Consider the following 16,613-nt stretch of genomic DNA (forward strand, 5'->3'; position numbering starts at 1 on the left):
AGGGAAAATCAATTCTAAAATGTCTTATTTAAAAAATCCTTTTATTCTCCCATATTTTCTTGTTAAAATTTTAAGTTTTTAATATTAATATTCAGGTTTTAAGCTTATGTATGTATGAGCTAGAGATTTTATTTTTTTATATGAACCATTTTCTTTCAGGTTTGTGTCTGCACTTCTGTGATACTTTGTTTACATAGGTCTGTGAGTCTGGATGATTCATTCTGTTCCTTCCTATTAAACTTAATAATTATGTTCATAAAATCCACTGCTATGAATTTGTTTGCTTCTCCTTGTTTAATATATTTTGAGGACATATTATTAGGTGCCTATATGCTTAGAAGAATTTTATCTTCCTTATGAACTATTTCTTTTGTCTAAACATTTTACTTTATCCCTAGTTAATTTTTTTTTCATTTTAAAATTTCAAGTCTGATATTAGTATGGCTACATTGGCTTTCTTGTGGTTATTATTTGCTTAATATAAATGTAAGTCTGTTGAATGTTCTAGTATATATCACTTAATATTCATATTTTAAAATTTTGGAATATTAATGATTTTCTTCATCTTCATGTGAGCTTAACTTGCATTTGAAATGAAAATCGTAATACTTTATCTAACATTTCCAGTTATTGTATATGGAAAGGGTTTTTTAAAAAAATATTTACTTTCATGTTGCTAGACAAGAAAGTTGTAATTATATGTTCAGTGTCACTGCTTCATCCAAACTTAAATATTAATGAGAATGGCAACTCTGAACCCCAGTCACAGCTAATATTGAAAGAGAACAGAAACTTGTAATAGAAGTAAGCACAAGAAGGTGCTTATTTAATATTTGAGTGTAAATATTAAATTAGTTCCTGGAGTTAATAGTAATTTGGAATTGGCAACTAAGATGGGATGGGGAAACCAAGAGGCATATGAAAGCATCAAACCAACTTTGCCTAAAGCACTTTGAAGAATACTTTATCAACTAATTAAGTTGAAGATATTCCAAACTAAAGATCTAGAAATTACACTTTTAGATATATATTCTTGATGAACCTTCTCATATGTAAATGTGTAAAGAATGCTTATTGTAGGGTTGTTTAGAATGTTCAAAGATTTAAAAAGTTAATACACATTGAATGTTGAGTGAATAAATAAACTGTGGATGTTCACTCAATAACATAATAAAATAAATGAATATACAACAGTAAAAATGAATCAACTAGGTTTAGCTGTATTAACCTTGATTCACGTAAAAAGAAATTTGAGAAAATTTGTAGAAAATAGTGTATAATCTTATTTATATAAAGTTGAAAAACATTCAAAACAACTCTATGTTAGCTATAAATATATTCACATACAATAAAAATATAGGAGCATGCATGAGAGAACCATTATGGAATCTTCTTTCACAGTCAACATCCAGCCCTATTAACCCTACTTTAAAGATTTATCTGAATCTCATTATCATTGCTTTTTTGCCACCATTGCTATCATCCTAATCGAGGTAACCAAAATCTCTATTCTACATTATTGAAATTTCTCTATGAATTCTCCTGCTTTGAGTCATGCCTCCTTAATTTATGCTACATGCAGCAGTGTAAAGATCATTTAAAATCTGTGTTGCTAAAATTGGTTTCCTATCTCATTCAGAGTAAAACCTAAAGTCCTTTATTATGTTCCATAAGACCTGTATAACCTTGTCTTTGGTTAGATCTCTGATGGTGATCATATCCTACACCTTGCTCCTATTTACTCCATCATAGCCACAATCCTTTCTGTTTGTTGATGACCTCATACACATTCTCACATCAAGTACTTGCTGGTTTCTTTGCCTGGAATGCTTTTTTTCCCCTTATATTTGCAATGCTTATTTTTGTCAGAGAAGACTTTCCTGTTCATCTCCTATTAAAAACAAACATATAAAAACAAAACAAACAACAACAACAAAAACCAACCTTCCTGTCTATCTCTAATCCTTATCTCCTTATCCTTTACTTTTCTTCATGATGAATATCACATCTGGTGTGTGTGTGTGTGTGTGTGTTTACTTTGTACCAGGGATTGAACCAGGGCACTTAACCACTGAGCCACATCCTCAGCCCTTATTTTTTAATTTTTAACTTTTGGACAGAATCTCATTAAGTTGCTTAAAGCGTTGCTAAGTTTCTGAGGCTGGCTTTGAACCTGCCATCCTACTACTTTAGCCTCCTGAGCTTCTGGAATTACAGGTGTGCACCATCTTTCCCTGCTCAAACTGGCCAATCTTAAACCTGATTATCCTACCTCACTGTTCCTTCATTCAGAAACCTTAGCAGATGCTTTTGCTTACTATTGCTCCTCTCTCCTCTGCCTCCTGACTGACCTCTGCTTCCCATGTGCCCTTCCAACCCTCAATCAATTATGGCACGTCCATTCCTCTTGGAAACTGTGAATAATAAATTTTTCAATGGTAATTGTTTCCTGAGTTTTTGGTATTATTTATTCCAAATTTTCTGTCAACATACTGTATTTTAAAGCAGAAGATAAAGTGGTGTGTGTGTGAAGGGGAATATGTATGCATTAAAGTTTCAGGTACAGGAAGACAGATTTTACAAAGATCTAGAGGTAAGCAAAAGTGAAGAACTGAAAGAAGTTTAGTGGGGCCAGTGAATAAAGAACAAGGAGAGTAATGAAAGACATCCCTGGATATGGAGATGAGAAAAGAAGTCAGATAAAGGAAGGTTTAATAAACTTATTGAAATGTATGTATATAACATATGTGTGTGTTTATCTCACATATATGTGTGTTTGTATATCTCACATATATATGTATCAGGATGCATATATACTATACATATACTATAAATTGATATGTCCATACATATAAAGAATACATATATCTTTAATATAGATATATAATGTGTGTATGTATATATATATAGTTATATTTATATGTATAAAATCTCATATATAATATGGGTGAAGAGTTGCCATTAGGAGGGCTTTAACTCTGGGTATAGGATGTTTGAATTTTTGTTTTAAAAAATCTTTCTCTCTGTTACATGGAGTGTGGAGTGGAGTAAGACTGTAGGGTTGGAGGTACCTCATACTCCAGGAGTAAAATGGATGATAGAAGTGTATTTGAAGAAGAGTTACAGATCTGGGAGATAGTCAGGAAATAGAACTTTTAAGGATTAAATGATGAGATATGTGGGTTTAAGAGAGAGGTAGGAATTAAAGATGAGTCCTTGATTTCTTTCTTGAGCAACTAGGTTGATGGTGATGTCATCGACGGAGATAGGCATCGCTAGAAGAATAGCATATCTGAGGAGTGAAGATAGGTTCAGGTTTGGGTACATTAAAGTTGAGTTGTCTGTAAGATATTCATGTTATAGTACCAAGAGGTGACTCTGTGTGTCTAGAGATGAAAGAGGACTGGCCCAGAGATAGAACTTTGAGGCAAATAAACATAGTTGGTGATAAAGCCATTGAAAAGAGAGAATGTGAACTGAGAAGATGCATGGCTCACAGTATAGCCTGCTGCTCAATAATATTTGAGGAATGTACAGAGAAAGGACAAGAGGTGGCAAAGGAAATTGAGTAGCTAGAGAAGTAAGAGGAGAATCGAGGCTGTGTAGGGTCATAGGAACCAAGGGATGACATTATGGATAGGCAGCAGTGCCAAATACTGTTGAGAGGTGCAAGAGGAGTGCTAATATGGTTTATTTGTATTTTGTACTTTGGCTGTCTTTGTTGAATTTGGCAAGAGCAGTGTGTATTCTGTGGTGTCATCAAGAACAAAATTGCAGTAGATTGAATAGTAAGTGTGAAATTAACAAAGGAGAGGAAATTCACATGGTTGATTTAGTCATATAAGTTTTGAGGGCTTAAACAGTTGAGCATTAATAACTGGTACAGATGCTTTTACAACAATGTACTAAGGTGAATATGCAGTGAAATGATTATGCTTTTGGAAAATACCCTTCCCACAGACTTTTAACTCCCAGGAGTTAAAGAAGTAGGAACAGTCTGTGGGAAGAGTATTTTCCAAAATACCTAGAGCTATGTGCTTAATTTTTATAAGTGAGTTCTTGAGAAGAACAGTATAATTTCTCTGCCTATCAAAGAACTTTTGTATATTATTTGAAGGACTGAGTAATGTGTACATTTAAGATGTTTTGGGTAGGGTCAGTCAATCAGGTTGACTATATTAGTTGGAGGAGAGGATCAACCTAATAATATCACATGGACATGTACATATTTAACTAAGACAGGAACTGTAAAAACCTAGCACACATACTCCTGCTCGTATTAGTCCATGACAGAAATGTCATAGATTTGGCTGCAACATCCTTTTATTACAGCATTCCAGCCAGATGAAATTAAAAAGCCACTTCTGATGTTGGTTATCATCCAGAACTGAAGCAGTATGCACCTCCAGGAGACATATTTTACGTAAACTGCATTGTAAATGCCATCTGGATTCAGATGACTCTATTATAGTACCTTTATTCCAAGTGTCCCTGCATCTTTTCTTCCTTCTCCATTAAGAACTGAAGTCATTTGGTACTCATATTAGTAGCAAAATAAGCCATATAAGATATTTTTGAAATTTTAAAAAGTTGTCCAGGATTATATTTTCATATTGTTACAGTAAACTTCATGAGCATGCCATTTATTATCTGTGGTATGAACAAAAGTCAAATGTGACAAATTTCATTTATGCTTATATAGTTTTTGTTATAGTTTCACTCACCTCAGTTTGACAACATGAGCTCTCATGAACTGATTTCTTAAATTTGACTCTCGCAATGTTTTAGCAATCTGTAGAAATACAAGGAAAAAAATACTTTCTATAATTACATTTCTTTCTTTCTTTTCTCCCAACCTTCAATGTAGAACTTAAGTTAATGAGGAATAGAGGCCTAAATTTTCAATTGAGTTTACTTCAGTTTAATCACAAAAGCATGGGATTGATTCAGGCAGGCTCTATAACCTTTTAATGTATTGTGCTTTTCTTCCTCTATTAAGCAGAGATGATAGTGACAGCATGTGTCTTTACTAGACCTCATCCAAATTGCATCAGATATTTTACTTTATGAGAGCTTGTTTTGTGACTTGGCAAATGTTTCTTTTTTTGAATTTTTAAAATTTTTTATTTGTTTTAATTAGTTATATATGAAAGTAGAGTGCACTTATATACTTTGATATATTATACATAGATGGAATATAATTTCTCATTTTTCTGAGTATATACATATTGTAGAATCACATTGGTCATACAGTCACATACATGCATAAAGTAATAATATCTGTTTCATTCTACTATCTTTCTTATCCCCACATTCCCTGCCTTCCCCTCCTTCACTTCCCTTTACCTAATCTAAGGTAATGCTATTCTTTTTTTTTTGTATTACAATTCTTAACACACATATATACCTCAATTTTTGTATCTTTGTATATAAAGTATGTTGACACCCAATTCAAGTCTTCATACGTGTACTTTGTACAATGATGTCCATCACATTCCACCATCCTTGCTAATCCCATGTTCCCTCTCTTTCCCTCCCACCCCTCTTCCCTATCTAGAATTCATCTATTCCTCCCAATCCCACTATGGGTCAACCTCCTTATATCAGAGAAAACATTTGGTATTTGTTTTTTTTGGGATTGGCTGACTTCACTTAGCATTATCTTCTCTAAGGGACTTGGCAGATGTTTCTAAGGGTATTGGTGTAACAGCCAAATTAACACTAGAGAAGTTCACTCGTACAAGTTACCATGTGTGATACCCAACAGCTATTTCTAAAATGGATAAAACTAGATTAAAGCAGATTAAATGAGTAGCAATGGAAAGCCTGAAGAGAATGGGAAAAGAAGCAAAAGACAGTCTTTTCCTTGTCATTTCTGATTTATGACTCAGCTCAAGAGGTTATTTTTAGCATTATTTGGTAATTTTTTGACCTAATCATAACTATTTCCCTGAGTCATTGCTCAGTCCTAGAAATGATGAGCTGTCTTGGAATATAAAATTTAGCCTTACAGTCAAGGAAGAGTGCTACTATAACTGATATAGTTCTACTGTGTTGCAGGATCAGCTGTAGTTTTATAATGGAGAGTGGATTACTTAAGCTTGTATTGTGAGTAGTACCCTGATGGAAATGGACATGAAAATGTAAAGATGGGAGAATTAAGTAGTATGCTGAATATTACATTTAGCCAGGATTTGAAGCCACCTCTTCAAAAGTTTATGCAACTTCTATTATATCACAATGTATCTTACTTTGAATCCATTCCTATCAGTGGATTGATATCAGACCAATCAGTTGTTTAAAAAGGTAATTTTTTTTCTCAAAGAGACCTTGAATATTCTTAAGAACAATGAAATGATTGACTTTATTAAAATAATTCAAGTTCCTTTTTTTAAAATTCAAGTAATACTAGCAAGCAGTAGGAAAAAAAACAAAACAAAAATCACTCCAAATTCTATCATCTAGAATTAACTATTGATGTCATTCTTTGCTTTATATTCCAGTTATCTAAATAGAAGGATGTATTTTAATATTTTTAGTAATGTGGTATATTACAGATGGTACTTTAATAAAAGGATTTAAATTTAATTTTACTTGACTTTAATGAATATAAAAAAACTGAAATAAAGCTGAAGCAATAGCTAAAATTTAAACAAATATTTCTTATTGTTATATTTTAATTCATAATTGGACATTGCACAGGCAAGTTTCTACTGGATTAAAGTGTAAAAGATCCACTTTAATTTTGACATATTCATTGTATGGAAAACATTATAAGACATTTAGTGATGCTTAAGATAATAAACATTAAAAATCCATTAGTTGGTTGACATGAATGTCCAAACAAAGGAAGAGATGAGATTACATATTTCACAGAGTAGATGAAAATTTTGTTATTGACTTTATCTTTGGAACTTATTAAATGATTGCTAGAAAATCAATGAGTTGATACTTGAAAAGTATACCAGTGGAATAGTAGAAAGGGCAATAGATGAAAACAGTTTGATTTAGCTTGCTAAAGAACTTTAATGAAATGAGTAACTATTTTTTTCCTTTCAGTTTCTCCATCTGTAAAAGGAATGTAGTCAAAAGTAAAAATGATTTATGTATATACAGTTGGACTGTTGCAACTCAGAGAGACTATTGTATCTACTTTTAGTAAGCTTGACATTCAATCTTTGTACATTTTCCCTCCTTCCAAATGTATTAATCTATTCAAATGAATTACTTTCCACACTCATTTGATATTTTTTTTTAAATTTTTTATTGTTGGTTATTCAAAACATTACATAGTTCTTGATATATCATATTTCACCCTTTGATTCAAGTGGGTTATGAGCTCCCATTTTTACCCCATATACAGATTGCAGAATCACATCAGTTACACATCCATTGATTTACATATTGCCATACTAGTGTCTGTTGTGTTCTGCTGCCTTTCCTATCCTCTACTATCCCCCCTCCCCTCCCCTCCCCTCCCCTCTTCTCTCTCTGCCCCCTCTACTGACATTCATTTGTCCCCCTTGTATTATTTTTCCCTTTCCCCTCACTTCCTCTTGTATGTACTTTTGTATAACTCTGAGGGTCTCCTTCCATTTCCATGCAGTTTCCCTTCTCTCTCCCTTTCCCTCCCACCTCTCATCCCTGTTTAATGTTAATCTTCTTCTCATGCTCTTCAACCCTACTCTGTTCTTAGTTACTCTCCTTATATCAAAGAAGACATTTGGCATTTGTTTTTTAGGGATTGGCTAGCTTCACTTAGCATAATCTGTTCTAATGCCATCCATTTCCCTGCAAATTCTATGATTTTGTCATTTTTTAATGCAGAGTAATACTCCGTTGTGTATAAATGCCACATTTTTTTTATCCATTCGTCTATTGAAGGGCATCTAGGTTGGTTCCACAGTCTTGCTATTGTGAATTGTGCTGCTATGAACATCGATGTAGCAGTGTCCCTGTAGCATGCTCTTTTTAGGTCTTTAGGGAATAGACCTAGAAGGGGAATAGCTGGGTCAAATGGTGGCTCCATTCCCAGCTTTCCAAGAAATCTCCATACTGCTTTCCAAATTGGCTGCACCAATTTGCAGTACTCATTTGATTTTGTAACCTATATTGTTGACCTTTTTTATTACATTGGGGAAAAACCAAATAAACAATGAAAAAAGGAAGACCTGTTTTATATTTTCTTCCTGATTGAGGGTGATAATACTATTCTTGTATTCTAAGGTAGTCTAGAATCCTCAACCTCAGTAATATTCTTAGTCAATAAGGATTAGTTAGTTATGGATTAAGTAAATTCTAACAAAGTGAATATCATTAAATTTGTTAGCAGAGTAAGTCATATAAAGGGGGAAAACTACACACAGATTTTTGGCACGTTTTTCATCTTCAGAGAGAAAAAAAAAAACTTATTAGCTGCCTGTAAATGTGTCAGATAAATCACCCTCTTCCAAGCTTTGTTACTTGATACTTATAGTTTTTCGTGTTGCTTACAAGCTGAATAATAGTAATAATGTTTTTGCGATCTTATTTACTTTCTACTTCTTTATTTTAAACTTTAATCAGAAGATCTAGAAATCATGTTTTCAAGGAAAAGATGGAAGATATATTGTTATATGGTTATATGATCTATTACTCTACTAGTTTCAGGTTTTTTTGTGTGTGTGCCAGGGATTGAACTCAAGGTCACTTAATCACTGAGCCATATTCCCAGCCATTTTTATTTTTATTTTTTTATTTTGAGATAGGGTCTCACTAGGTTGCTTATAGCCTCATTAAGTTGCTGACACTGGCTTTGAACCTGCGATCCTCCTGCCTCATCCTCTTGGTTAGCTTTATCATTGCTGTAACCAAAACACCTGACAAGAACAACTTAGAGGAAGAAAATTTATGTGGGGTTCATGGTTACAGAGGATTCAGCTCATAGATGGCTGACTCCATTTCTATGGGGCAAGGAGAGACAGCACATCACAGTGGAAAGGACCCAACTGAGGAAAGATACTTATCTCATGGTGAGGTCAGGAAGTAGAGAGAGAGAGCAGGGGGATGGGGCTGCAGGAAAGTTGCACCCTTCCAGGGCACACTTCCATCAATCCATCTCCTCCAGCCATGTCCATCTGACTACCCACCTGACTAAAGTTGTCACCTCATCAGTCAATTCAAACTAGAATGGATTGATTAACTTACAGCTCTTATAATCTAGTCATTTTACCTCTGAATATTCCTGTGTTCAAAGGAGATTCAGGAGGACACCTCATGTTCAAAACATAATATTTTAATCATGCACTCCTATGGGTAAAACATTTTATCCATGAATTGCCAAAGCATTTGTACAGTATAAATTTTTAAATTATGTACATGTAATAATAATGTATTATGAACAATGTACTTTATAAAACATAAAGTTAAAAATAATAGAGGGTAACTTATAAAAAATAGGTATTTAATCCCACTTTTAAAGATAATATTTTTATGGTTATGATATTACTGGACAGGGTTTATAAAAATGATTCGAAGATCTGATTAGAGTTTACATTTAATTTTTGATTTTAAGTGCTGAAAACATTTTCACATAGTTAATGTGGTCCAAATGTATGACATTTATGACTGCCAGAACTTAATAAACCATGACCCTAAGTTGTCATTCTCACCCATCATATAACGGTTGTTGAAATTAAGCATCAGGCTTTCCATTTTCTCTATTACTAATTAGTTATTCTTGCAAATCAAATGAAATATGTTATATTTCATATATTTTTTAAGAAATATGTTCAAAACCCTTGAAACATGATATTTTAATTACTTCTCAATTTTTATATGTGCTTGAGAGTTTTTATAGACAGCATACTTCACATAATTCCAGCACAGCAAAAGAATACCCTGTCACCTAATGATGGGTACAATGCTAGGCACGTTTTCAAAGGTTTTTCTTCATGGTGATGGGTGGGTTATTTGGAATGATTGAAGTGTTTTAAGGATGAATCCTAGGTTTCAGGTTGAGATAACAGAATAAAAAGCATTATAATTAATTGTAAAAGGGATTGTTGGAAAAGTTTAGGATGGAGTGGAATCATTATAAATTTGATTTGGGGCAAAATATATTTGAGGTGTTTTGAAATAATCATGGAAAGAGAGCAACCTAGAAATTTGGTGCAAAGCTCTGAAGAGCAGATAAAAGTCTAGGCTGTAGATAAAGTAAGTCATTTATATATAAGTTTTAAAGTAATGGACAGGGATTAGATAATCTAAAGGTAGAATATAGTGTGAGAGGAGGGGAGAGTGTAAATCAAACCCTTGAGGAATTTTACCATTTAATGGTAGTTAAGAGGATGATGAACAAAAAAGGGTATAGAGAAGGAATAGTGAGAGAGGCAGGGTAAGAAAAATAGGTGAATGAGTGACATGCATATCTCTCATAAAAAAATTACAAAATCATAGACTTTTTCAATGGGAATATACAGTAAAAATCATCTAGATCAACTATTTTATTGTACTAATGAAAAAAACAGAATAAGAAAGAGGGGCAAATTGCTCAATATAATAGAATAAAGACTACTATACAACTCATTGTTACCACATTATCTATGGGACAAGGATAATTGTGACACTCATGTTACCATTGGGAAATGGTATGACCTTTGGATTTCAAGAGAAATTTTGAAATATTAAATGTATTATCAAGCCACAGTACTCTAAATAATCTAGTACTAGGTCAGCCAACAACTAATCAGTGGAAAAGAGTAGAATACAGAAAAAAGAAAGGAGGAATTGAACATTTGATAAAGGTGATATTATAGATAAATTAGTTGCTCTATGCAACACATTGTTTTGGGACCATCATCTAGTTATTTGTGGGGGGAAAGTTGAATCTCTACCTTAAAAATTCCAATGAATCAAAGATAAATTTTAATAGCTGAAATAATAAGGTACAGAAAGAAAACATAAATGAATTCTTAAAAAATATTTAGGGTGGAGAAAGTCATTCTTGGCACAAAAGAGAAAAATTATAAAGAGGATCGATAATTTGGGTCATATGAAAATTCAATCTTCTACTTGGCATAATAAGCTCTACCTTATAAACAAGACTTAAAATTATAGAAATACGTGTAACATGAATGACAGACAAATTTTAATAGTCAAAAAGATTTTTCTAGTTCATATTAAAAAACAAGGGCTCTATTAAAATTGGACAAGGTTATAATCAGTAATTCACAAACAAAATTATAAAAATAATTTATTAGTATATAGAAACAGATTAAATCTCTGGTAATCAAATAAATGCAAACTAAAATAATTATGAAATATCATTTCTCACTTGTTGAACTAACTATAGCTAAAATAATTTCTAACACCTCATATTAATACTGTGGGGAAATAAGCATACTTGATATTTATCTGCTGGTGGGGGTATAAACTTGGGAACTTCCAGAATCCAACACAGATATTAAAATAAATATTTTAATTACATATAGGAGGAGAACAGATAAACAGAAAAATTTCAAATATTCTTCAGATATTCAAAGCATAACTCTTCTGTCCTCCACTCCTTACATGTGGGCTGCTTGCTGAAAAGAGTATAATATGGAAATGGGAGGAATAACTATACTATGCAAACTTGACCAATACCACCTCAGCCAGTAATCAAGGTCGACAATGCTAAATCAATTTAGTAATAATGAAAGCCTTCAATATTAGGTAATGAAAATGACACTTTGTGTCCATAGTCTCCCTACCCAAAACCCAGAATCCCACCATATGGGAAAAAAAATAGCAGAAAACCCAAATTGTGGGACTTTCTACCAAATACCTGACCACTTTTCAAATTCAAACTTTTCAAAATCAGGGAAAATCTTGAGAAACTGTTATAGATGATATGTCACTCATGACTTAAGAAAATGTGATTAGAACCAGTATATTAGCAATTTAACTTGGAGAAAGCATAGATAAACACATCTTTCACCATTCAAGAGAGGAAAATATGCAGAGAATCAAGCAATTGAAATATACCTTAAAATGTTAGGTTTATTAATGATAATCGTACAATGGAATAAAGACAATATTCACATACCATAGATTCAATCTTTTCACTCAAACTCCTACATTCCTGTGTAGCTGGTGAACTTAACTGATCACTATATTCAACGTTTAGTATTTGAAAACTGCTATGGTAAAAGCAAGCTTTTTGATCTGAAAAAGAAAGAAAAAAAGGATTAATCTCACATAAGTATTCAAGTAGTTGAATCTTCATTTTATGCAGGATTATGGGAAGTTATATTATACAATTAAGATTTGCTTTACTTGAAAGATAGAAAACTATATATTTAATATATATGTACCTACAGTAAAATTGTTTTCTTTCAATATTTATAAAGATTGGCAAAGCTAGAACTGTGAAAGCTATATTAATATCATAGCAGAATTATTATTTGAGACATTAAAATTGTTCAGAGTGCTGGGCTGGGGTTGTGCCTCAGCAGTAGAGTGCTCACCAAGCACATGCGAGGGCCTGGGTTCAATCCTCAGCACCACATAAAAATAAATAAATAAAAATAGAAAGGAGGAATTGAGCATTTGATAAAGGTGACATTATAGATAAATTAGTTGCTATATTAAAAAATTGTTCAGAGTGCTATAGTTTTCATTCTTACTATAACTTAGTGAGCTTTGTGGCTTATTCATTTAAGAAATATTAAATATTTTAATATACTATTCATTTATTTCTATGGAAGAATTCAAATAACTGAATAGTTTAAAAGTTATGTAAAGGATCTGAAGTTGTGTCTTAATGGTAGAATGCTCTCCTAGCACATATTGAAGCACTGAGTTTGATCCTCAGCACCACATAAATGTAAATAAAATAAAAAAAGGTGCTGTGTCCATCTGTAACTAAAAAGTTTTTTTTAAAAATTATTTCAAATAAAATTGCTTAATGGAATTAGTGATTTGACTTAATTTTTTTTGAAAAAGCTAGAAAATAAATCTTCTGACAGCATATCTAATCTGGTAATCCACTCTGAGCTGTTTTCATCAAAAAGGATCTTCCAGAATATATATTTGGCTGTGTTAAGACCAAGATCCCTAAAACACACCTGTACACAACTCAGAAACATCATGAATATGGACATAACCCAAAATAACCTTTCTTAGAAAAAAAATTATGCTTTATTTTTATCATTTATGTACATAACTTATGCAGAGAAGTGTTTGAGGAAAGAGTTGGAGATCCTATGGAGAGGGTGGTCTTTGTAACTGAGGGACAAGTCATTTTGACATTATAAATGATTACTGGGACATTATTTAAACAGGATTCACTAAAGTACCTCCTCTTTGTGTTCCAATGTTATAAGAGAATCTCATTAGGAGTGAAATTCTATTAATATAATTTGAAACTTGATGTCTTTTTCCTTCTTCTGTAATTATTCTTACTGATAGTTAACTCCAGGTGATTTGATAGCAAAATATAGTCAAAAGCAAAATTTAGCTATAGTCTTTATATTTGATCATGTAAAATTATACCATATTAATATTTTTCTCTAGTTTGGTAATTTTATTGCATCATTGTGAATTTTTCAGCCTTTGTATAGCTAAGGACTTTGACCTGTTTACATTAGGATATATGATAAATTATGTTCTCTCTTTTTCTCTCCAGACACATGCCACTTGGTACATTCATGCACAGTATTTAAATGATTTATCATAATTATGTCTAAAATAAAAATAAATAACCACAAAGAAACACTTAAGTGAAAAAAGATTATGATGCTTGCTATTGCATAGTAAAACTTGACACATTTTATATGTGAAAGCATCTGAAAGAATATTCATCAAGATTTTAAGGAAAGGTATTTGTGAATGAATAAACTATGTGTATTTCTTTTATTATTTTTCTAGTCCATGTTTTTTAATCTTATTGGTGATATAAAAATGTTAAAAAGAGAGAAACAAATGAAAAAAAGCACAGAATCTTTTTAAAGTTTGGCATTACCCCTTTCTACTTCTCAACTGCAAATTCATCTACTGGTCTTCATAACTGTTTTGCTTACAAAAATCTGATTTTAAGAGATGGAGTGTGAATTAATAAATTCTTAGGTATATACAAATTTTAGCTAGTTAAACTTAAGGTTCATTACAATATTTAAGTTTTATGATTTTATTAAGAGGTTAAACGAGGAAGGCAATCATGGTATTAGCAAAAAACCAAAATGAACCAAATTTTAACATCAGAATAGTATGATGAGTTTCTTTTTTTCTTTGTCTAGAATGGTTCTTGCATGGGTAGCAATGTTTGATATACTAAAGATGTATTATTTGTATATTTAAAAAGACCCAAAAGGAGAAGAGATAAAATGCTTATTGAGAGGAAATATAGATATGAAAGTAGAGAAGCATTCTAAGATCACTTTGTATTAAGAAATAAAGTAATAACAAGAGAAATCAAATTTTTAATCTGAAAGTATATTTAATTATTTAGTCTGAAAAGTAATAGTCTCTGATACTTACTAAAAGCTAAAAAGTGAATAAGTAGACCTACGATCACTGCCAGGATCACCACCACTGCCACGATGATGAAACATACTATATATGGATTCAGGAATCTCGAATTTGATGGCGCCCATGCTGGTCTGAAGAGAAAGAGAAGAGGTCACTTGTTTCACTCAGAAAATCTATCATTTCCATGCTCATAATCTTCTGTCTTTCTCAGTCTCTTAGCTCCATTGATGGAAATATAGTCCTAGAAATGAACCTGAACTGAGCAAGGCTCTCTTTTAATGTTTTTTTTTTTCTTTCAAGGGTTTGTTGTTATTGTTTTCCTGCACAAAATTATTGACTAAGTAATTTGATGGAAACATGAGGAAATCTGAGCTGTGGTTTGGAGTTGCTTTCTGTAGAAATTTCTAACAATTGATATATTTCCCAAGAATAACTTATCATTGTCTTTTGCAGCAATGCTTTTCAAGAGAATGGATTAGATATTACTGTAGCAACCCTCCTCAACTGGGTACAATCCCTAGGAACATACTAAAGGGAAATAATTTTGAAAGGCAAGAAGGGTGGAGAAGAGGAAAGAAGTAGGGGTTGAGGGAGTAAGAACAGAAGCAATCCTCATTGTGATAATCATACTATTAAAAATGATAATGTGGGCAGAAACAAGGGGCTGGGATCCAGGAGAGTAGCCAGCACCTGAAATGGATTAGAATTGCTCCAACACCAGAGGATTTATGTGATTTACCATTTCCCCCCATTAATTTGTCAACAGCAGTGTAGGTCAGTAGATTTGTAATAGTGTATTAGTACAGTATTTCATATTCTATTAAGTATATCAATCAGGAAGACCTTTTTCACTGCCTCACTCCCTCCACTACACAGAGAGTTACACACACTCCCACAGGGGAGGGCACAAGGGGAGTTGGCTGTGAATTTTGGTTCTCCTTGCCATTTATCTGAGACTGTGATTTTATTTTATTTTATTTTTTTAGATCCTAGGGATTGAACCCATGGCCTTGCTCTGGTAGGCAAGTGCTCACTACTGAGCTACATTCCCAATACTTTTTTTTTTATTTGGAGATAGGGCCTCAGAAAGTTGCCCAGGCTGTCCTTGAATTTACAATCCTCCTGCCTCAGCCTTCCAAATAGCTGGGATTACAGGCATACACCACACCTGGGTACAATCCCTAGGAACATACTAAAGTTTATCTAAGACATTTTATCTAAGAAATGGAAACAATACCTACCTCTGTTTTGAAGATTAAATGAGGTTATATTAAATAAACATTAAAAAGTAAATATTTGTAGTTAAATAGGTTATTCACAAGGGTTTGAACACCTTGAAAGTAATGATGTTTTTCATGCTGGTCTTTGTGACACATTGTAGGGTACATGGCATATATAGGTGTTTTATAAATGTTTATAATATTTATAAATAATAGTTGCAAGTATTAACTTCCAGGTCTGTTCCAGATTTGAAAACCTTCACAGAAGGGCTGAAGTTATAGTTCAGTTGTACAGTGCTTGCCTAACATGTGTGAGGCACTGGGTTCGATTCTTAGCACCATATGTGAGTAAATAAAATAAAGGTTTGTCAACAACTAAAAAAATATTTTAAAAAAATCTTCACAGAGTTGGGAAGCAGTTTCATTTAATCAGATTCTAGTCAGACTTCCATTTTTTTCTGTTTTGTTTCACTAAAAATCTGATGTAAGATCAGTAATTCCCAGGGCTGGGGTTGTGGCTCTGTAGTAGGGTGCTTAGTAGAGCATGTGGGAGGCATTGAGTTACATTCTCAGCTCCACATATAAACAAATAAATGAAATGAAGATCCATAAACAACTAAAAAAATGTTTAAAAAAATCAACAGTTTCCAGATATTAGGTTTTACAGGTTTCACTCCACATGGTGGAGTTTGGGCTCTAACCAGTTCACAAACCAATGAGACCAGTAACTTTTCAGATTATTGGAAATACACATAAATATACCCACTTTCAATTTTGGTAAATAAGTACATTTAATTTTTTTATACTTTTGCTATATTTTATTTTGGGAATTTTTGAACATCAAGACAACTGAAAGATTTGAATACTAAACACCCTACAAGCATCATGTGGATTCTAAATTTA

General features: G+C 32.6%; 1 protein-coding gene across 1 annotated transcript in view; it reads right to left on the bottom strand.

Annotated features, from left to right (window-relative positions):
• The window catches only part of LOC107138983 (transmembrane serine protease 11D), a 28,210-nt gene extending 13,595 nt beyond the window's left edge, over positions 1 to 14,615 (bottom strand). The window contains 3 exon segments of the mRNA XM_015481776.1: positions 4,725 to 4,792; positions 12,068 to 12,186; positions 14,531 to 14,615. Coding sequence (XP_015337262.1) covers positions 4,725 to 4,792; positions 12,068 to 12,186; positions 14,531 to 14,615 — 272 coding nt within the window.
• Between the last annotated feature and the right edge of the window lie 1,998 nt (positions 14,616 to 16,613).

The sequence above is a fragment of the Marmota marmota genome, unplaced genomic scaffold, assembly GCF_001458135.2.
Source record: "Marmota marmota marmota unplaced genomic scaffold, marMar, whole genome shotgun sequence".
Classification (NCBI taxonomy): Eukaryota; Metazoa; Chordata; class Mammalia; order Rodentia; family Sciuridae; genus Marmota; species Marmota marmota.